The sequence below is a fragment of the Procambarus clarkii genome, chromosome 51 (assembly GCF_040958095.1).
Source record: "Procambarus clarkii isolate CNS0578487 chromosome 51, FALCON_Pclarkii_2.0, whole genome shotgun sequence".
Lineage (NCBI taxonomy): Eukaryota > Metazoa > Arthropoda > Malacostraca > Decapoda > Cambaridae > Procambarus > Procambarus clarkii.
In genome coordinates, this window is record NC_091200.1 from 9864066 (window position 1) to 9888309 (window position 24244).

Consider the following 24244-nt stretch of genomic DNA (forward strand, 5'->3'; position numbering starts at 1 on the left):
CTATAAAACTATTAGACTCGTTAACATAAATTTAGTACACAATTATATGTGTTATTGTGCATAATCGTAATACAACACATTATTGGATACGCGCGCTTCTTATTCTTATAGAATAAGAAGCAGAGAAATTCCAAGATGAGTAACTATTTGTAGATGAAATTTGGTTTGTAATAGCCTTAATGATTTTATGATTATCGTAACCCATTGTAAGTCTTCAAAACAAATAATGTATAACAATAATGATAAAATGTGAATGAGCGATATCTTAACTCGTGAGGACCTACTAAGAGCGACCGGTTACGGGAGGGGGGAGGGGAGGGGTCTGAAGCAGTTGGGGAGGGGGGGAGGGCGTCTCAGTTGCCAGAGGTCGCGGTAACCGTCCTCAGGTCCACACTTCCGACTTACATTTGCGGTGATGAAGGCATGCAAAAATAATGTATATTGAGTGATTAACAACTAAGCGGATAAAATGGATGGTAAAGGGTTAATTATACCTAGGGGAATGCAACGAGGGAGTGCCACAATCTTGGTCGTGCCATCGGTATCACTTATCAGAAGCGGGGTTTAATTATAAAGTTAATACAGGGATTTGTTTGCTTTGAAACAATATCATTTATTCTTTGTCAATATGGCGCACCCTATTTTTTAAATTTAGAATTTAAAAATAATGATTATACGCAATAATAGAATCACAGAACTATACCGGTAAGAAGGTTAAAAATAAACAATATCGGGCAACTTCTGAAATGCTGGCACCTCTGACTCACCGCAGCGTTACCAAGGAAGAAGGAAACTTTGCTCTTCCGTCTCTCTTTAACCTCACCGACAACCATATATTGTGGGAACCTCAATATAAAGTTAAGATTCTGGTACACATCTGAAACGTTTAAATTTATATACATAAGTTTTTCTTAGCTCTGACACGCTATGAATGTAAGGAGAATGTACAAATTCAACAATACATTCCAAGCTCGTGCCGTTAGCAACTCTACTCTCCACAGCTGATCCTACTCATGTTCAGTGACCGCCAGGAGTCAACTTAAATAATTATTCTACTTTTGTATTACTCATGACCATATCAACTAGTCATCCCCAGGAATTCACGGAGCTACATATGCCCGAACACCATTATGTAAGCAAATGAGTATCTAGGTCAAGACTGATGATGCCGCAGCAATTTGTTCAAATCATCTACATCCGGGGAATTTGAACATAACAAAACCAAAATCAAATCAATACATAACAACGAAGCGACCATCAAAATTTGAAATAGACTATAAATATTTAAATTCTAATTCCACTCTACAGCATCTTTCAACCTAGTTTTCAAAATAATGCAATCACGTGAAAACAAAAATACAATGTAATAACAGCTAAATGTATGTACACGACCTTCCTTTCTCGTATGATTCAATTTCTTTCTTTATTATGCACTCCATACCCATCTCGTGGGCAGTGGTGGAAAGGGTTATAGTGGCATTATAGTGGCACATAAGTATGACATGTTTTTTTAGTTGTTATAGATTCAGCTACTGGGAACAAAAGTTGCAAGTAGCACGGGCATTTACTAGGGAAGATTATAATATTCAATTATGATTAGCAAACCATATGAGTCTCACTTAAAAGTTTATGAAATTAATGTTCACACGGGTTGACCAGCGTGTTCATGGGGTGTACTGCTTTATACCCATTAATTTGTACAGCTTGCTCAGATATTAAAGTATCGTGGACTTTGTGAGAGGAACCCTCTCAGAAAATCACCGAGTTGTGATTTATCTGTTATAAGTTTTTAGTTGATATTCTCCCACATAGCCAGAAGCTAAGCTTTCTAAGTGTAGCCTTTGGTGGTTAACAGGAACACCTCCATGAGTCTTTATGTTTACTATTATAATACTCTCAGAACTGGTGCCATAAGACCACCCAGGCTCCAGGAAGCCAAGTACAGCCTCCCGTTAGTTAGGTCCACAGCTTACAACCAATGATCACTGGCCGACTGATTTCCTTGCTGTGTCTGAGACGCAGCCATCACACCGTTACGTTCTGGGTGAGAGCCTAATCATTTTGATGAGTTGCGACAATATATTTTGTGAAGTTTGAGACCATTAATTGTAGAGCAACCTTGAACACGCCTTCGAACGTGGTTAACCAAGCAGCAATGAGCCCAGCAAGGTTTATTGACCTCTCCTATGTCAATGCAAAGGCAATTTTATCGTTTAGAAAGTTGGGCAGCACTTTGAGAGACAATGGCTCGACCAGTGACACAAGACGTCGGCTAATACAATATTAATCACACGGAGTTATGTAGCAGGCGAGGGCGGGGTCTGGCTTAGTGCTGCCAACACCACACACCCGCGCCTGCCTTCTCTCTACTCACAATGAAGTATTTTCCTTTACATTATGTCTGTTACCCAAACATGCCGCCAACATTGGTGTAAATAGCTGTATCTTACCTGCTATTTTTAACACAGCGCGATCTGCTGGGTCCAACTGTAGGATGCTGAGGGGCTTGTCCTTAGCCCACTCGTCCAGGGACTGTCGATCTAGCTCCATGTCTCCTCCTTCCTCCCTCCCACCGGTTTCTGGGTTAATGCTGGCCACCTTAGTGGGGCGTGTGTCCTCTCAAGACCATCACCAGCTGCCCTCGCCCTTATTCAGCTGCCCCGGGTACAAGTCAACACGGGAAGCACCGAATCAATACTATATTCTACACTGCCGGCAAGCATGGCTCTCAACAAGTAAATCTTTACGGCTAATTCACAAGTTAAGTGAAATGGCCATTGTCACGCAGAGGGTAGCAACGTACCAACGAGGGGCATCAAGGGCAGCGGGGTACACATGCTGTGCCCAGAGAGGCGGAGCGTCGTACATCCACACCCCTTAACCGTCCCAACGACACTGGCGCCGCTTGCTCCTCAGGCGGGCTCGCGCGCGCGCCTCTCCCCTCGACTGGCTCACTTGGCCTGCGTGCGCAACCACCATTCTTAAATTATAACTAAGATCCAACCTCACTGTGGTAATTTTTGAGTATTATTCCAATCTACTTTCAATTATTGTGATAGATATTTTCAGTTAGCAACAATTACACACATTTATACAATTTTCCAAAACTAATCTTCCTTAACCTTTCCTAGCATTTTCTAGCATTTTCCTTAACCTGGCTAGAAAGTAGAAGGCTGACAGCTGAGTGGACAGCACTCGGGATTCATAGTCCTGAGGATCCGGGTTCGATCCCTGGTGGAGGCGGAAACAAATGGGGAGAGTTTCTTTCACCCTGATGCACCTATAACCTAGCAATAAATAGGTACCTGGGAGTTAGACAGCTGTTACAGCCTGCTCCCTGTGTGTCTGTGTATGTGTGTGTGTACAAAAATTTGGGGCTTAGGGCCGTACCCTGGGTGGGTATGGTCAGGCTGGGGTATATGTGTGGATATAGGCAGGTGGGGGTGTCTGCGTGGGTACGACCAGGCTGGGGTATATGCGTAGATATAGGCAGGCGGGGGTGTCTGGGAGGGTACGGCCAGGCTGGGGTATATGCGTTGATATAGGCAGGCAGAGGCAGGCAGGTTGTGGACGCACACCTGTGTACACTGCCGCACTCGGGGTATTGATTAGGCAGAACTTGTGAGAGAAGAATATTGGGTGTGTCTGCTTTCTGCCATTACAGTACATTTTGTTTACACACAAGATTATCACTTTCAGCACAGCATCTTCTTTATATAGTTGATGAGTTGAAACAAAGTTAAACAACACGTTTTTCATAATTAAAATTGTACTAGTAGTTATGATGAAATTAATTCAATAATAATACATAATGGTATCACATTAACTTGATGTATCAATGTGCTTGGGAGTACCAAGTGTGCAGGTTCGAATCCTTCTCATGGCTCCTATTGATTTTCTCAACAATAATAATGACCATATGCTTGGAAACTTGCTTGTCTGCCGAGAGTAACACGTCACAATAAGCGCTGTATATTATTATATATATATTTATATAAATTATCACATTAACCGGTAATATAAAATTTCTTATATATAACAAAAGTTTATTGTACCAATCATTTGTAAAAAAAAAATTTTGTTAGAAATGTTACAGACTGTTCTAAATCTAAATTTGTTAGTAAGCTATCTATGTATCGCAGACTGGCACAAATACATAAAGATTTTGTATATTATTGTGGCAAATTAAAAACTTAAGACATTACCAACAATGCAACGCAGGAACCGTGAAGTGACCAACACCAACTGAGGTAAACTAAATATAAAATATTCTTCCAATTAGAATAGAGGAGAGAAGCAAGTGTGTGGTCCTGTACTTAACATGTTGATACTACAGAGTTAAGCATTCGAGTATGTGAATTTTAATGGCTATATCAACAGTAAAAGTCACTACTAAGACCTAAAGGGTAATGGAATTAGATTGACTTGAACAGTAGTCAAAATCAATAATAATAATAATAATTTCCTCAAATGTTTAGTGCTAGAAATGCAGTCACTAGAGCTACAATGCAGGTCCTCTCGTGGTTAGGAGTTGCCAAGTATCCAGTCGACGCAGGAGGAGAGGTGAGCCACGCGCAGGTCTGAGAGAGAGAAAAGAGAAACATTTAATGGTGTTAACTGGAATGGTGACCCTTATAGTGCAAGTCCGAGGACGCGTGAGAGCATGACGTTTGTTATAAGATGGGTTCCAAACATTTATGCAGAGTGATGTATATAGTGTTAATTTATATAGTTATGCCCAAAAAGTGTATAGATGCAATTTTAGTCAAGTAAATAAAATGAACTAGTTACATATTCTACTCAAACACTTAAGGGTTACGAGTGTACGAATGGGAGTTTCGAAACCTTTATTTCTCGCCGGATGATAGCCGTTTCCTGCAATAAATTTGAAACATACCCATTTTTCATTTCATATCTTTATTGTGCAGCTCATACACATCCCGTGGACGGTGGTGGAAAGGATTACATATATGTACATGTGTATGTAATATTAACAATTGTGTAACTAACTTCACAAGACTTATTTTCTTAGCTAAACGAACTATGAAGTTCAGTTCCTGAACCATTTGTGTGCCTGTAACCCTTTCCACCACCGCCCACGGGGTGGGTATGGGGTGCATAATAAAAAATAAATAATAAAACAGGCACATAATGGGTTCAGAAACTGAACCCCATAGTTCGTTTGCTAAGCAAGTGACAGTCTTGTGAAGATAGTTGCACAGAGTTCGAATCTCATATATGAGATTCGAACTCTGCTGCTTTTCAATTGTAATGTACGTGCTAAACCACACCACTTTACATCTAGTGACTTTATTAACTACAGCTATAAAACTATATAAAGCCTAAACCGCGATGAAACCTCTAGTTTGAAAGTAGCAATTATGGTTTATGAATTATTAGTGAATTACTATATTTAGTTCAAGGCTTATGAACAAATTATGTGGGAAAGTTGTCTGCATTTTGTTAATAAGCAAAAATGTTAAGATATGGATTTTTTTACCTATTAATTTTCTTTTGATGAAGTTCGAGCAGCTTTAGTTTATCACATTCCTTAACTTTCTGTAAATTCACTTGTTAATGATTGTAGTAATTTACATGACCTGATTTTATTAAAGTCACTTACTTCGACCTCTGAAGTTTATCTACATTGTTTTAGGTTTGTTTAAAAGTTTAGGTTTGACACGTTAAAATTCATTTGATTATATTTATCACGACCTGACAATTACAGGATGATTCCCACTGGATCATGAAAGCTCGCCTGCACATCAACCAGTTATCAATTAAATAAGTACACTTACTCGAGTCTCTGCATTTCTTCCAGCAGTGGAGCGACGCTGAGCTGGTGTAGGTGACGTAGTCTGTGCCGCAGACGGGTCTGTAGGTGGCGGGGAGGGAGCAGGTGGCGAGGCAGCCGTCACCCTGGTGCACCTGCAGCGCCAGGCACACACCCACCACGCCTCGCCACACAGGAAAATTAATGACAATTATAAAAGAAGATACTTTTTTATTTTCATATTCCGATAACAAATATAAAGTCGACGGTAGAAATGACTAAGTGTTGACAACGTAACAAAGGAGTTTTTTGTCCATAAAATAATGTTTTTAATTAAGATTAAGAAGAATGAGTTATTTATATTACAGAAGAGAGATACACTATAGAGTGAGAGACAAGTAATTAACACTAATAAGTAGCATAAAATCTACAGGAAAAAGAAACATTTAGTGTTTAAGAAAGGAAACGGGAGGTATTTTTATAACATCTGGAATATAACCAAAATTATATTCATTTAATATATCTGTGGAGAGCATACATTTTGTAATTGTTAACATCTTTAAATAGTCTCTTGCAATACTTGATAAAAACAAATAAATAAAATGCTTAACTGAACATTTAGAGACTCGCACCTTTCTCAAGTAACAAAACCAATATTACCAGTTATAAACAAGAGGCAGGTGAAAGGGGCGGAGGCCGCGGCCATGGCTGTCTTCAGTAACCCCTGTGATCACTTCTCGCTCCAGTCTTGCTTCCCTGTGTAAGCCACTATCACCTTGCACCACCAACACTTGCTCCAGCTGGGGAGATGTCTTCAGGGTTGTTAATGTTACCTCTGTAATTGATATATATGTATTAGCGTATTTACATTTAGTTGTCTTGGTTCTTTGTATAAGTATAATGATATTGCATTCGTTACCAGTAGGTCTTGGATGACGTTATACTCTTACATCAGTGTACCTTGTAGATAATGAAGCATATTAAATTTAAAGTAGGAGTAGGTAGTACAGATATAATAATGTCATCAATTTCATGGGCTTAATATTGCACGTAAATTGGTGGCATAGGCTATGAACACCGTGCAAATTTCATGTCCTGAATTGTTGAAATCGACGACTAAAATTGTCAATGATAATGAGACCCAGTCACAGCTAAGGCACGTGAGATACATTTGGCCTCATATCCAAGCAGTGCTGGGTATGTAACTTCATGTTGCAACATTTTAAGCCGCGTTGGTGAGAGTAAAGGAATGGGTAAAAAAAAAGTTATAACTAAATAAATTAAATGTTTTATCTTCGCTATACTTGATCCTCATTACTCAATAGTTTCATCACACTGCTTACAGCATACGATCGAGCGCCTAGAGAATCTCCATACTCTGTTGCCGTCCTTCAGAGAGAGGGTGTGTGATGACCATGCTAGGAGCCTTCCGGAACAAAAATTGTGTGTTTGAGCGCCTTTTGCAATCCTTAGATGCGACGACTCGCTTAAAAGCTCTCTTCCATCATTTGACTATAATCCGACTAAATTTTAATGTATAAATTTCAGGGAAGGTCCACAGGGAGATGGAGAGAGAAGAAGGGAGAGATCGAGAGGGAGAGAGGAAAAGAAGAGAGATTGAGAGGGAGTCAGGAAGAGGGAGAGAGACTATTGATAAGACCGTGGGCATCAGAGAAAAGAATAATCGGCACCCGAGGGAAAATTGTACGCTCCCACAGAGGCATATGAATACTATACTACTCTAAAATCACTTTTTTCTTGTTTGTTTTATGCTTTATTAGATCAAATAAATTGCTTACAAATTATTATTGATTACAATGTACAGTAAGAGGTTGTGAATCAACACAAATTCCTCGAATGACTAGAGGGAACCGAGACTGAGTAGGTATTTCCTCTTGAATACCTCACAGGCGCTGAAACAGGATTCTCGCAGTTCTTCGTTATCTGGTCGTATCAGAGAGTTTAGAACTCAGATCTTTAAGAAAAATCTTGGTGCTTTTGCCTAAATAGCATACGGTCTCTGATTACAGGGGAACAAAGTTGTACTGAGGATGCTATTCCTCATTCTTATTAGACCTGTCAACTTTAATGTCGTTGGCGGCGCCAACTGCTTGAATGACAATGAAGAGGATGTAAGCATCAAGCAGGATGTATACACAAGTGTAGTCTCACATCAGACCGAATAGTCCAACAAATTGGTACTAGTTTAACTCACGTAAGTGTAATGAAAATAAGTATAGGGAGCAGGAGGCCAGATACAAGGTGCATGCAAACTGGGAGGCGAAATCCTTCAAGAATCTGGTAGAGAGAAAGATCTAGGGGACGATATCACACCGAACCAGTCCCTTGAAGCTCGCATCAAAAGGTATTTGCTAGGTTGGCCATGATAAGAACTGCCTTTGGAAACTTGTGCAAGGATTCATCAACACCGTTTATATCACATGTTAGACAATCCTGAATAATGCGGCTCAAGTGTAGAGTCCATATCTCGTACAACACAAGCCAAAGTTCCGAGGCTTGTTCTAGTCCACCAGACTAGTTCCGGAACTGAGTGGTATGAGTTATGAGTATCGCAATTGAACCCTCATGTCACTGGAAGACAGAAGAGTTAGGGGATACATGATTACCATCTACAAAATTCGCCGAGTAATTTACATGGTAAAGACAAACTATTAACCACGGGGGGAACATGAACAAGGGAACATAAGGTGGAAACTTATTACCCAAATGAGCAACAGACATTAGAAATATTTTTTCAGTGTCAAGAGTAGTTAACAAAATGGAATGCGTTAGGAAGTGATGTGGTGGAAGTAGACCTCATACACATTCAAATGTGGATATGATAGAGTTCAATAGGTTCCAGAACCTGTATACCAGTTGACTGACGGCTGAAAGGTGGGAACAAGGGGCCAAAGTTTAACCCCCGCAAGGACAACTGGGCGAATACAATTAGGAGAGTACACCAGTTGTCATTCATCCGAGAATATAATGTGATCCCTCCCCACCCGTCACGACCCCTCGCCAAGCGAGGCTTTTATTCGTCTGTGGCAGAAATTAGTTTAACATCCACAGAGGAAGGTCGGCATGATTTGCTGGAAGAGAACATAGTAATTAGCTGGTACCTGATTTTTATGACCTGATCAGAACAAGACATTCTCGTTCAATCTCTTTTAGATTCCTACAGATTTGACGAAGCTATTAAAGCCTTTAAAAGTATTAAAACCTTTTGTAGGTAAAGTATAGACATTGAGATAGCCTAAAGTTTCATGAATTCAGAAGTTAGTTGTGAGGGTTCTCACGGTCCGTTGACACCCCGTGCGGTGGTGCCGCGGTTACAGCTCCAGCTCATAGGCTACATATTTTGCAATCCTTTGAAAACCGTTACAAATTATTGTAGTGATCTCGCATTTGATTTGGGGACGAAACTTTTGTTAATACTGCGGATGGATCATCGTCCGATGAATGTGCCTCCACATTGTCGTGTGTCGGTCATATAACAGTTCTCACCGGCATACTCTTCATATTCCACCATAGTAATCATTTTCTGTTCCACAACATTTGTCATTAGCTTTTACACAATATACCTGTTACCAATTACTGTTTTGCAACACACCATTTATCAAGAAGTTCCACAACAGACCCATCATCAATGCCTGTTTTTTCAGTATACCTTAGTTATGAGTTGCCGTTCCATACGCATTCTGGCATAACATATACCAGTTATCAATGGCTGTTACTCAACATACTCCCAAAAGCTTTTGTACAACATACTACAGTTATAAATTGTTGTTCTACAACATGCTATAATTATCAACATTAGTTCCTCATATAGGCCAGTTATTAATGGTTGTTTTTATAAATACCCCAGTTATCAATTGCAGTTCTACAACGTATCACAGTTATCGGTTGTTAGCCTAATACACCACCGATATTACGTTTTCCAAGCATCACGTTACTCCTCGTGCACGTATAAATTATCACCTGTTATCTTACTACACCACAGTTATCGCAAGGCCACAACTGGAACAACTACAGTGGTGGTGCTTCTCCCGCGGTGGAGTCGACCAGAGTGACTAGGGAGGACCCTGGCGGGCCCCCGACGAAGCGTCAGGCGGGTCGTCCAGCAGTGGGGGTCTCATCACACTTGACTAGCGACAAAGGCACGTGGAGTTGTTGCGGTCACTCGCCAGCGTGTACGACAGATGGGTAACGGTATGTGTGCGGCCTTCCTGCAGCCACTGCTCCTATGACAGCCAGTGGGGGGTTGGAGGGTTGTGTTCTGCCCACCCCCTCCCTCACCCCTTGAGCGGAGACTGCAACACTGATACAAGGAGGGGGGGGGAGGTGACAACACTGACGTGGGGGGGGGGGATGGAGAGTTCAACGCTAACAATGAGGGGGGGGGGGGACGCAGACAAGGAGAACACAAAGCACTGGAAGGGGGGGTACCACGGTGACACGGGGGGGGGCACAATGGGGGGCAACATTCCCTAGTGTGTCACTCTAGTGTCGTCCCTGGTGTCATCCTCATATGCAAAGTGAAGAGTACAGAATAGTCTTAACACACGCATTGTGATGTTGCTTCACGCACAAAGGTGAACAAGAGCGTGGGGTGAACGGTACTCCCAGGTACTATACATGTGGGGGAACGTTACTCCCAGGTACTATACATGTGGGGTGAACGGTACTCCCAGGTACTATACATGTGGGGTGAACGGTACTCCCAGGTACTATACATGTGGGGTGAACGGTACTCCCAGGTACTATACATGTGGGGTGAACGGTACTCCCAGGTACTATACATGTGGGGTGAACGGTACTCCCAGGTACTATACATGTGGGGTGAACGGTACTCCCAGGTACTATACATGTGGGGTGAACGGTACTCCCAGGTACTATACATGTGGGGTGAACGGTACTCCCAGGTACTATACATGTGGGGTGAACGGTACTCCCAGGTACTATACATGTGGGGTGAACGGTACTCCCAGGTACTATACATGTGGGGTGAACGGTACTCCCAGGTACTATACATGTGGGGGAACGGTACACCCAGGTACTATACATGTGGGGGAACAGTACACCCAGGTACTATACATGTGGGAACGGTACTCCCAGGTACTATACATGTGGGAACGGTACTCCCAGGTACTATACATATGTATCGTGTGACGACCCTGTGTCATGCTAGAGCCTTAGTGGGGCGGACCGGCATTATGTATCACTAATGGGACAGAGCTGGCGCGCTGATTCATAAGTGTCATAAATGTACATATTGCACTTAGATTCTCACGCGTATAAAACAAAAGAAAGTACCTGTTTACAAACACTCGTTCAAAGGGTGTACAATATAGCGCTCGGTATTCTGAAATATATTATTTTGACTCAACCTGATAATAACGCTTCTGTATTTGCCAGATATATTCTGGGTTAATTATAGTTGTCATTATATATTATTTAATAAAAGCAAAAGCTTTTGTATGATTGAAATCAACTATGGAATTGAATCCAAAGGTAAGCTGATATCTCAGCTGGAGGGAGGTCCCAGGGAGGCGGAGCTCGGTGCCGTGGGCCAGTCCCCAGTGTGCGGGTGACAACGGTCAACGCGACATGTTAACTGCTGCTGCTGCAACAGTCTGCGCGCTCGTCTTCTCAGGTATGGTCGCTTAGCAGAAGCAAAAGTTGATCGAGACTAAACAAACAGATCCAGTGGCAGTCCCCGTGGTGTAGTGGTTAAGACACTCACATGGCATTTCACGGGCGCTTTGTCCTGGGTTCGTATCCTGACCGGGCGTCAATCCTTAACTGTAGCCTCTGTTTACCCAACAGTAAAATGGGTACCTTGTTAGACAATTCCGGGTCGTATTCCGAGGACCATAGTACAAGTCCTTGTGGACTTGTGGCTGTACAAGAATGTAAGAACTCTTGAATATATAATAAGTAGATTACAGTATTTGGGTAGTTTTATCATAGTGCTAAATAGGTTAAGATGAGTCAGAATTAGAAATGATTTATATTAAAATTACCTATAAGAAGCTGAATCTACCAAATCAACAACATTTTTTGTTTGACAAAAGAAATTGTATGATAAATACGTACTCCCTGTGTATTTTGAGAGCAGTCTTTCACATAGATTTAATTAATTAATTTTGTCGCGAGACAGGCAGCCTGTGTATATATATACAAAAGCTAGGCATATATCAACCCATCCTGTTTAGATAGTACTTTATGTAACCGGACCATCGTACATAGTCGTAAAGGACAATTAGACTATAGAATATGGTTAATACATACTGCTATACAATGAGACTATCATTATATCCTAAAGAGTTCAGTGGAATCCCAGGTTGCGTTGCTTTTACGATGTCATGGTGTGGTGGACTAGGCGTCTAGGGCGCTAGCTAGGGAGCACCAAGTATGCGGGTTCGAGTCCTCCTCATGGCTCCTGCTGATTTTCTCAGTAACTACAGCGGCAACGGAAGAAGTTTTGTAGTATTAGTTGTAGCTGATGTAGTGAAGTAAGGAGCTGGTTGTAGCAATAGTTGTTAATAAGGATTCAGCATTCATCCCATTCATTGCTTCCAGATAAAGTACTATGCTGTCCCTCAGCTTGGTGTGGTGTTGCTAAAGCTGCTGGGAGGGGGATAGTTTCCTATCTTGGTCTCCTCAGTCATATAGGCCCTGTAATTAAAAACCAATTAGATTTTACTTTTCCAAAGCAGATACCCACCTCATAGGGTGAAAGATATATGCATATATCTTCCCTTTGTACTCAGCCATTTTAATTATACGCGGAAATAACAAGTTATATATAATGTGTCAACAACTATCTCAACCTTCGGTGTTACCAGCAGCTGGGGAGAGCGAAGCCGTCCAGAAGCGATGGGTGAGGACGTGGGACCTGGATTCTCTGGACAACTGGCAGGGACGCCGCCCTCCCTGTGCGGGCAAGGCTGCCGTTCTTGACCGCTATCCACACACCTCGGTAATGTCTCTCTACCAACTTCTCTAACATTGTCCATGCTCTGAAATACAGGGTTTAAATAAGGTAATCGTTCATACGTTCATAATTTATATTTAATCTCAACATTTTATTATGAAAATTGTATTTTAATGTAAACAAATTGGATGATGCAGATGTTTCTCGGGGACCTGTTAACACTCGGGTCGGTGGAGTTGCCGGTGGAGGGCGAACTCATCTTTGGAGAGGGAGCCAATATGGTGTTTGATCACGTTGCCAAGGATGATTGTCAAGGTACAGTAAACACGTGAGATAATCAGGTCACTCTGGTTAATTTATGTTTCAGGTTCATTACAACAAATTATCTGCATTACAGCATGAAACTGCATCCTTGCAACATGACTCCCACCACCCCTTCATGTTTGTCAACAGGTCGTACTTATGCATTGTATCCTTACTGTTCAACCTGAGAGAGAGCAGTGTGTGTGTATGTGAATTTTCTATTTTTGTCTGGTCGTGTATTTACTATTTGCATTTACTGTTTTAGCATGCAGGATCAAGCTGTTAGCTCTTGGACCCCGCTATTCTAACCGTCGGTTGTCTAATTTACTGACTCCCGACATTCATTTCCTCTATCATATCTGCTACATATTTTTTTCTCTCTCGCACACACAACGCCAGGATGCAGCCCGCAGCAGGTGTCTTACTCCCAGGTACCTATTTATCAGATGAACAGGAGCATTAGACGAAAGAACATCTGCCCATTTATTTGTCTCGACCAGGCTCTTAGAATAATAATAAGTAATTATTCTTAGAATAATAATAATTAATAATAATTTCGACCACAGAGAGACGACTCACCCGCTGAGCCGCGAGGACCTGTGTGTAGATGTATTCACCTAGTTGTGCTTGCGGGGGTTGAGTTCTGCTCTTTCGGGCTGCCTCTCAACTGTCAATCAACTGTTACTAACTACTATTCCCCCCCCCCCCACACACCCTCCAGGAAGCAGCCCGTGACAGCTGAGTAACTCCCAGGTACCTATTTACTGCTAGGTAACAGGGGCATCAGGGTGAAAGAAACTCTGCCAATCGGATTCTCACCGGCGCCGGGAATCGAACCCGGGCCACAGAATAACGTGCCAGCGCGCTATCTACACAGCCACCGGCGCCACAGTGTGTGTGCGAGTATATACAGGGTATCGTAGCGTGAGGGTCAGGCTACAACCCACCAGAGTGGACTGTTTACCTGTACTCTGGAAGCTGGTGCTCCTATATCCTAACTTCAACCATACAGTTTAGAAGATTTCTAAATTTCGTTTCTGCCCGAAACGCTGCGCGTACTAGTGGCTTTACAAGAGTGCAATTACTGTACTATGCTATGTATTCTCACAAACCCAATGTACCTTCTTGTATATAAATAAATAAATAAATAAAATAAAGATGTAATGGTTCAGTGTGCAGTCGTGTAACTCAACACAGAGAACCAGTAAGCAAAATGGGCCAACTGATGATCAAAGGTGTTACTCAGATTTATATATCTGTATACATTTTATATTAACTTATTTTGGGTACCTTAACATAAATGTTTAAAAGGTATATAAATTATGTTCACACATTTACTTAACTATACTACTCAAATACTTAAATATAAACATAATTATAGATCTTACTAAGTACTTTATTAATTAAAGTGCGTGTTCTGTTTTATGTAAATATAAGATGCGACTTGGACTCACCGCGGGCCTGACCACTGGTGGGACCCGGAGTCCTGGGCGGACCCAGGCTTCCCGGACCCGTCCTCCTCTCCGGTGCCTCACATTAACCGCGTCCCCTGCACCAGAGACGGCGCTGTCTTCACCCACACCAGCGGGTCCCTGTACAGGGTCCATCTCTCACCGCCAGCCATCTCCGTCAGCAACCTTTCTATTGGTAATAAGGTTAGTTCTTTTATGATGTCCATCAGACCCATCCTGAGAGTTGCAGTGTGTAGGTAGCGAGCACCGAACAGGCTCAGCAACTGTATCCCGGTGTACGTGTAGTTAAGCTAGCTGCAAGATTGATCAGCTAGTTACAAAGATTGTTAACATCAACTGTCTATTCAAAATATAGTGGGTCAAAATATAGTCTATTCGTAAATAATGGGCTCAGGAACTGAACGATTATGTTGTGTATGGTAAGCAGTTTACACTTGTGATGGACCTTACCTTTCGTTTACCTTTTGATGATTCCAAAGACCAACGTCCCCGCGGCCCGGTCTCCGACCAGGCCTCTTGGTTATTGGTCTGGTCATCCAGACTGTACGACGCGGCTGCTCGCAGCCTCACGTATGAGTCACAGCCTGGTTGATCAGGTATTCTCTGCAGATGTTTATCAAGTTTCAGTCTCAACTTTTTAAACTGCGTTTATCAAGGCAGTCTCCGTGGTGTAGTGGTAAGACACTCGCCTGGCGTTCCGCGAGCGCTATGTCATGGGTTCGTATCCTGGCCGGGGAGGATTTACTGGGCGCAATTCCTTAACTGTAGCCTCTGTTTAACGCAACAGTAAAATGTGTACTTGGATGAAAAAACGATTCTTCGCGGCAGGGGATCGTATTCCAGGGACCATAGGATTAAGGACTTGTCCGAAACGCTACGCGTACTAGTGGCTGTACAAGAATGTAACAACTCTTGTATATATCTCAAAAAAAAAAAAAAAAAGTTCTCTTTTGAACACTGTGAGAGGAGCTAATCTTACATTACATGGTCATGAGCTACACAACAGACTTGCAGGCAGTGTAAGCTTCCAGTGCGTGCACTATTTATAAGAGGCAAACTTAGGATACCTGGGCATTGAACATTCCAACGAGACTAGACTCATAATTCTGATTTCCAGTCACGGAACCCAACCAAGTAAACTAAAAAAGCCCCACAGATAACGGGATATTATGTGCATGCCTCCATTCAGGAGTCTGATGCTACAACAGCCCTTCAGTGCTCACTTGATTGGATCAAGTGGGGCATTAAGGAAACAATCCAGTCAGACAAGTCGGTGGGGCCAGATCTCCTGAATATCCTGCAACTTTAGTGCTACACAGTCTCCCCGGTTTGCGCCTTCTTTTGATGATTACTTACACTGATCTCCTGTTTTACTCCTATTTCCCCACCAAAGATTTTGGTTTTGCCCAATAGTCTGCAGTACATGAACAAACTCAGTTTATCAGATAAAGGAAAACGAAGTACGTACGAGTTTCCATATACGACAACCACACTGGTGATCAAAGGCCAGAGGGGAGAGTTTTTGTCTCACCTCAGGCCAGAAGAGGAGCGTCATAAACAAATCTCAACTCCTCTGTGGATAATTACAACACTCTGGTACCTGATCAACCAGGCTGTGATTCATGCGTCAGGCTGCGAGCAGCCGCGTCCAACAGCCTGGTTGACCAGTCCGGCAACCAGGAGGCCTGGTCGACGACCGGGCCGCCGGGACGTTGAATCCCGAAATTATTGCAAGGCACCGGCCTCGCCACGCCCAGGCACCAGCCTTGGCGTGGGTGGAATTCGTTTTGATGCAAGTTTGAACTTTAGCTCAATTTAAATGGTCCTTAACATTAAATTCCATGAATAAATATAATTATAGAGTATATTTGATTAGCATGATCCTGATAAGAGCTTCTAATTTTGACAGAATTTCACCACTTCAGAGTTTGCAGCATTTACCAGAACCACAGAGGGAAAATTTAGGTTTGTTGGCGTCTCTTCAAGTAGTGATAATGCTCCTCTATATGTGGAAAGTCCTGAGTACTGCATGGATATAACAGGTTGTCTGTGTGGCATTGAGACTGCTGCCTCCATCTGCAGCATCATGTCCAGCAAGTGTGTACAACCTCAGTGTGACAACCCAAAAAAGATGACAGGCTTCTGCTGTCCTGTGTGTGGTAAGAGCTCACGCGAGGCCTTTCTTCTCTCTAGTATTTGTTTGCAACTATAATTTCGGTACTAATATAAAACTATACAGCTAGCTTAACTTTTGATAATTTTATAGATATGGCTACATTATCCCATTTAATCATTTACCTTAACTACATAACTACAAGATGAATTTAGAGTTGCACTCCTATTGATACTTCTTTATGGTATTGCTTATTAATGATTGCTTATTAGTGATATCCTTATTATTAGGGAAGTAGGTACTAAGTTCACTGAAATAGTTAAATGGTTAAATATTAATATTTAATAAGAATATGATAACGTGAGATCACTTGAAACGCACAGGGGGGGGGGGGCAGGGAAGGGTAGAACACCGGAACACTGATACTTGAACTAGTCAACTTTAAACTTGATGTTTCTCTACACCGTTATCACCCCGACATGGATTTACCATCCAAAAATGGCTCTTACAAGGCTGTGAACATGCTAGTAATGTTGTTCAGTAGATTCATATTTAATGAACACACAATATGGTAATGATATTATGGTTGCAGGAGCTGAAATGACAATAAGCCACAATGGCACACTTCCCCTTGCTAGTGTGGTGGAGCTCTTGAAGGATTACTTGAACACTCCTGCCAACCAACATGTCTTAGGCTATGCTACAAAAATGGATGATGAACATTTTCATGTGTATTTCACTGCTGTTAATGAAAATGGAGACTATAAAACAGCATCAGAAGTCTTCAAAATTAAATTTGAACAAGGTATGTTGAATGAACATTAGGCTTCCATTGGACAATATCAAACGGATTTATTTGTTAATAATTTACTCATAGCTATTAAAATGCTTATATTTAAACCGAAACAGTTTTTCATCATGTAAGAAGCAATTTTGCAAATAAAAATGTCAAAGAGGAACCCAGTTGCTTCGTAATATAACAAAATGATAAAATTATGTTAGAAGACATATATCAAGAATGAAGGTGTGTAAGTAATAATATAATGGAAACTTGAAAGTTTAGAGTATATCTGAAGTTGTTGGGCAATTAAATATTGAAATACTGTATAATTGTTTCCTGTTGTCGTAAGTACCTGCCGTTAATATGAATTAATTATTTTCCAAACGCAGAGAATAAGTAACACATGAAATGAACGACAAGTGACGAGGCTTCAGCCCATGCTGAATGGACGCTCATGAAGGATCCACTTGAAAGGCGGAAACGTCATCCTGATGTCAAGCTTGGGTTGGGCTGTCTTCCAAGAAGCAACTGAACATTGTAAAGTTTTATTCAAGATCACATATCACTTGGCATGAGAGACGAGGCAATAATATTATGTAATAATGAAATTATTTTATTTTCAGAATTGAATTCGGCCAAGTCACACATGGTGTTAATAACGTCCACTGGAGCCATTACCTCCAGTATCTTGAGTAGTGTCAGCCCCCACAACGTGGCTGCCACCTTCATCACCTTGGCTGTCTGCCTGGCTCTGGGCGTCACCGTCTATTACCTACACAAGCGCAGGTATCGTCTAACACAAATATACATGTAATTAGGTATATATTTTGCAACCCCCTGCTAATGTATACTATGTATATAATGTAACATGGCAACCCATCCTCTTGTTTAGATAGTACCTATTGTGACGGTCGTCAATAGTCAGAATTCATACGTTTTTAGCTTTTTGATAGTAGCATACTGACTAGTAAGTAATTCATTTAAAGTAAACGAAGCTAAAATACAAGCTGAAATATTCCTAGGCCTAGTATAGCACACATATTTACTATATTAGGCCTCAGATATCGTGTATTAGGCCTAGGAAGATTAGGTTAGGTTAGTTTAGTTTGTCAAAATAACATAAGTAAAAAATAGTTTTCCAGTTTGTCTAACTCAATAGTGCAGATTTATACGTTCTAATTGCGTTGTACGTCGGTATATATTCTATAGTCCTCATCGTTACTATAAGTACTACCAAAACAGGAGGAGGGGGCTGTAATATGTAGACTAGGCTAAATACTGTAAGATCATGTTAAACCCCAACGTGATTCGATCATACAGGTGAGTGAGAAAGTTATTCCTAGCCTTGAAGTATCTCATTATTTTGTGCTAAGAGTTTTGAGTCATTATTAAGAGTTTTGTTTACACTTTTTAAGTATTATACAAGGATAAATTTTATTTGGGTTAATTTTCGTGCATTGCATTTTGCGATTTCAATGTTAATAAATATAATGGTCACATTCCTTTTTACTACACACACACGTTTATATATATATATATATATATATATATATTAGTATATTTTGGTAGCAGTCTTTCCTGTAGACATATATTATTAAATATGACCGAAAAAGTAAGATTAATAATTCTAACACGAATTTTCTCAATCTTTCGTACATTTCTTTTCACTGTTGGAGGTAAATCAAAAATCAATTCTCCAAAATTCATTTTTATTTTAAAATAAAAATGAATTTTGGAGAATTGATTTTTGATTTACCTCCAACAGTGAAAAGAAATGTACGAAAGATTGAGAAAATTCGTGTTAGAATTATTAATCTTACTTTTTCGGTCATATTTAATAATATATATATATATATATATATATATATATATATATATATATATATATATATATATAATATATATATATATATATATATATAATATATATATATATTCATGATCGTTGTTGCATTTTTCAGAGCAACATCTACATTTTCCTTCATGTTCCGACGCCTGGAAAGCAGCAGTCGACGTGTGTCTGTGGTGAGTGACGTCATGGGCGGGGGACGGAGAGCATCAACCTCTAGTATATTCACGTACAGCAGAGAAGGTGGCTTGAGGTTCCTCAACCCTATTTTCAATCAGTCCATGGCAGTAAGTATTAATAATATTCATGTCGTTTTCCGGGACTTTAGTCTGCCTGAATCATGCTAATACTCTAAATCATTTTTGAGCCACAAATACATACAAACTAAACCCAATTTTATTAAGACATTCTGTCAGTGGGTATGATTGAAGGCTCACCATCCAACACGCGTAGAATCAGTAACCTTGAAAATTCAAGGGATGAAAAATGGCGTCATTCCATGTAGGTGTTAGCGAGGCCAGGTGGTGCAGGCACACTTGCTGAGTGAGGCATAACTGGCAAGTGGTCATTACCATACTGATCATCAACTGTTTACAAGGTAAGCTCTAGTAAATCACGGTAGAAGACAATAAAGAAAAACGTAGATTACTGCTAAGATCCCATTTCGAATATGATAAGTGTGTCGATTTACCAGTATTTAATATATTTAATGCAGATGTTAAAAGCGCTATAGTGAGCTTACAGAATTCCATAACATAAATATATCAACAGTATCTTCATAGTTTATTGAATTAACAGTTTATTGAATTAACATATGCCTATCATGTACCTCTAGTAGGCTGTATGGAACGGTTACAGTCCCTTTCATGCACTACCTACATTTAGCAAACTGGGTGAAATTGGCTACAGATTCTCGTAGTAAATCATTTTAAATGCAATATCTGTACTTAGACATTTCTTAAATAATTGCGACAGAGTTATGTCTAAATTCATTTATTTTTTGCATTCTATCACATTGTGATGCAGAATGGGCGAATAATTCTGCTGACACAATTTACATTTGCTTAGGTCTACATGGGCAGTAGAGTACAGTACATATCTGATGGTCGAGTGGATAAGGTGCCCTGTACACCAGTTGCATAGTGCTCCTGGCAGTATGGGTTCGAGTCACTTCTGATGACCGAAAGGGTAAGATTAATAATTATAACACGAGTCTTCTCAATATTTCGTATGTTTTTCTTCACTGTTGAGGGAAGCTGAAAAATTTACTCCAAAGATAATTTTCACAATTAATATGGTCTGACGCCTAGGGATGCGTTTCGCAAGGCACTCCTTACATTTTCAAAGACAAATTTACAATGCTTTAGCAAGAGCTTATATTCTCTTGGAGTGAGGTGGTACAGGACGTGATTGAGATGAACAAGTGGATGAAACATAATGGATATTAATAAGCTATTATTAATAGCCAATGTTCTTGCTTCTACTGTCTCTGTACTCACCTAGTTGTATTCAACTAGTTGTGTTTGCGGGAGTTGAGCTCTGCCCTTTCGGTCCGCCTCTCAACTATCAATCACAGTTCAATTTTTTTCTCACACACACAGGAAGTAGCCCGTAACAGCTATCTAACTCCCAGGTACCTATTTACTGCTAGGTAGCAGGGGCATCAGGGTGAAAGAAACTCTTCCCATTTGTCTCCGCCATCGCCGGGGATCGAACCCAGGTCCTCAGGATTACGAGTCATGAGTGCTGTCCACTCAGCCACCAGGCTGTCGTTTCTTTAGAGTGAGGCTTGGTGCCGCTCTCTCTGTCTCTTTTCATCAATACGAAGGTGTACCCTGCCTGGTAGTCTGGTAGCCCTGTCTGGTAGTGTGTCTTGTCACGTACCCGTGATAAGTCTAAGGCAGACGGTACTATAATTATGATATTGTAATAAATATATAACACATGAATTATGTCATTGGATTTCTCTATGAACAATAAGCATTATATATAGCGGTTATCAAAGTGTGCATTTTTGAGACAGTTATATCAGGTTTGAAAGTTTGTAAATTTAATGCGTGTTCTAATTTGCTGCAGTCTCTGGCAGCGGCGGGCCTGACAGCCATGAGCAGTGATCTCGTTCAAGCACCTCCAGGAGAACACGTGGAGGGTCAGCGTGAGAACCCTATGTATACTGCCTATCAGAACATGACCCCGGAGGAACAGCAGGTAAACCTTACTCATCGTTACAATCCACTACCTTCAACATTATTGACTTGTACAGTAATTTAGATCATACAATCCCAAAGATAATTTACTGGAAAGTCAGAACGCCGTGGCTGGAACAAATAGACACTAAACCCAAATATTTAATAAAGGGGGAAAAAGTGATGACGTATAAGTTCTTCGTGCACCATTATTAAGCCCAAACTATTTTGACTTCATAATGATCCAGGAAACATCATGACGTTTTTCTACTTTAAAAGTATATAAAATGTTTCAATTTTTGTAAACACATTTAGATATCTCTACATTTATGCAGCTACCCTAGACTATATGAAGAAGAGTACAAAGTGTGTCAAGAACTAGCTACGTGATGCAAAAAATTCCCATCAGACAGGATGGTTAGTCGTACAGGGCCAAGTGAATATGTGATAAGTAGTCTGCATTGGCAAAATTAGGATGCATTATGAGGATATCATCCAGGACACAAGAGTGAATAAGGTAGCGATACGACTAAAAGATCCCCAGCTTCTAGAATGGTTAGTCATACAGGGCAATGTGATCAGTAGCTCGCATTGTCAAATTTAGGGTGCATTATATGGATAAAGGTTCAAATAGGATTCTACGTAAAGTTTTACTCATTAGTCTTCTATAGTAGCTAGTCCCCAATGAGTTTATTTCTTGGTGAAAAATGAATTCAAACACACTAGAGAAAAGACAAATATAGTATTTAAAAACTTGTGATTTTATGACACAATTTCATTTATTACCCAAATAATAACTTTTAAATCAAATAATTCTGATAAATTATCTGGCTATCTGTGACTGGGACATAGTTTTTACTAAAATTGTTGTATTTCAAGAAGATGTATTTTTTAACACATTTTTCAAAATGCGTTAGAAAACTCTTTGAAGTACAAAATATTAATATGAAATATTCCTAAAATACCTCAGCTCGTAATAAATAACATGTTCCAAAAACTTCATCAATAAATTATCATTCGATTAATTTGATTTGTCTGATACTGAATTTCAACAGATGTAGCAATAACTTGGACAACTTTCTTAATATAATTTCCAATTAATAATATACCAATACATTTTTTGTGTAGGCTTCGGAAGATACTGTGCGTGCTCGGGAGAGGATCCTGGAGGCTGCCGGTGAACTTGTTGCTTCCTTGGATTCTTCCCCAGTTCACACGAAAGAAGTTAAAATATCAGGTGTAGCTACGAGTGACCTTGGGGTTATAGAAGAAGAGAGAGAAGCTAAGAAGGAAACAAATGATCCAGACGAGGGAACTGAGGACAGCATTGAAGACATTGACGATGATAACAAGGACCCTCTTGGAGCAGTAGTAGTTAGTTTTATTAATGAAGATAAACATGGCCGTGATGTCCTTCGATATCATGCAAAAAATGAGGTCAAACCTGAAGAGAGGAAAGAAAATCCATTAACGAGTAAAGAAGAGTATTCCTCGGGTATAGATGGCTCGAAGAGTGCTATGACTGTCAAGGTTCCTGTAGATGTTGAGAATATTCAGACTGACGAGTCAACAAGCAGGCCAGAATTAACAGAAACTGCTGCGGCTCCAGCACAACCAACCAGTATTTTTGAATTAGACAATTCTTTTCCCAGTTCCTCCTCTGAGGACGACAATACCTCAATTGAAATTGCAAATCTTGAAGGTTTTACTCCTTCAGTCAATATCAAGTTTGATGGTTAGATCTTAATAATTGCTTTTTAGTGAGACAATGCATAAAGCTTGCATGCTTATGGTATATGATTACATATCTTCATTTGGGAAAGTTAATATTAAAGTTTTAGGTATCATGTAGTCAAACTTGACATTTTATATAAAAAAAATCTCGTATAGAGCAGAAACTGTAGTTTAAAATTTGATAAGTACTATACAGTGTTTAGTGTTTTTCCATAGACTAGGTCCCTTTATTTGCATACAGTGTTTACACAGATTAAGTTTAACTCTGAGGATATCAAAGATATATTTGTCTGGTGTGGTGATTATGTGTTCTATTACTTCTGTCCAGGAAGAGTTTCAAAACAGGGTTTGCACTTAAGAAAAAGGTTTTGTAAATGGTTTTGTAAATTTAAGAATTTTCTCAAATATAAATTAATATTATAATATATTAGCATATTGTGCATATACAGTCTCCGTGGTGTAGTGGTAAGACACTCGCCTGGCGTTCCGCGAGCGCTGTCATGGGTTCGTATCCTGGCCGGGGAGGATTTACTGGGCGCAAATCCTTAACTGTAGCCTCTGTTTAACGCAACAGTAAAATGTGTACTTGGATGAAAAAACGATTCTTCGCGGCAGGGGATCGTATTCCAGGGACCTGCCCGAAACGCTATGCGTACTAGTGGCTGTACAAGAATGTAACAACTCTTGTATATATCTAAAAAAAAAAAAAAAAAAAATGTAATTAACACAAGAGAATGTGTGGAGTGAATTTATATTTAACATGTTTAGGGATTTAAACAGGGAAACTGTGTGTTGTCTGAAAGCAGAGTTTATCTTCCCTAAACAACCCGTCCTCGACTCAAGTCCATTACATTGAACAAACCCAAAAGTAATTACATGCACCCGTCAAACCCCCTGTTTATGAATGAAAACGGTTTACACACTACTCACAACTGCTGACGTCGGAACAAGTGCTTCACTGACGAATTTTGTTCGAACCACAACGCTATAAACAGCCCGTCCTCCAAACAAAGATCCAAAAGTGATTCCATGCACCCGCCAAACCCCCTGTTTATGAATGAAAAGCGGTTTACACACGACTCACAACTGCTGA

General features: G+C 40.4%; 2 protein-coding genes across 4 annotated transcripts in view; one reads left to right on the plus strand and one right to left on the minus strand.

Annotated features, from left to right (window-relative positions):
* shot (dystonin-like protein short stop) overlaps positions 1–2893 on the minus strand; it is a 629765-nt gene extending 626872 nt beyond the window's left edge. For all 3 annotated transcript variants that reach the window (XM_069303987.1, XM_069303980.1, XM_069303974.1), the window contains exon 1: positions 2451–2893. In XM_069303987.1, coding sequence (XP_069160088.1) covers positions 2451–2550 — 100 coding nt within the window. In that variant the 5' untranslated portion in view covers positions 2551–2893. The remainder of the gene's footprint in view (positions 1–2450) is intronic.
* A 6990-nt stretch (positions 2894–9883) lies between these two features.
* Positions 9884–23573, plus strand: LOC123774598 (uncharacterized). Its single transcript, XM_045769004.2, has 11 exons — positions 9884–9985; positions 11288–11429; positions 12628–12758; positions 12911–13028; positions 14454–14671; positions 16398–16647; positions 17194–17406; positions 18006–18168; positions 19344–19518; positions 21308–21439; positions 22546–23573. Exons 2-11 carry the CDS (start codon positions 11384–11386, stop codon positions 23155–23157), a joined length of 2058 nt encoding a protein of 685 aa, XP_045624960.2. The 5' UTR covers positions 9884–9985; positions 11288–11383; the 3' UTR covers positions 23158–23573.
* The last annotated feature ends 671 nt before the right edge of the window (positions 23574–24244 follow it).

Coding starts and splice junctions, on each gene's coding strand:
- LOC123774598 (XM_045769004.2), top strand. CDS start 11,384: ATGTTAACTGCTGCTGCTGCAACAGTCTGCGCGCTCGTCTTCTCAG. Junction 13,029..14,453: donor TGCCAAGGATGATTGTCAAG/GTACAGTAAACA, acceptor TGTAAATATAAG/ATGCGACTTGGACTCACCGC. Junction 19,519..21,307: donor TTTTCAATCAGTCCATGGCA/GTAAGTATTAAT, acceptor AATTTGCTGCAG/TCTCTGGCAGCGGCGGGCCT.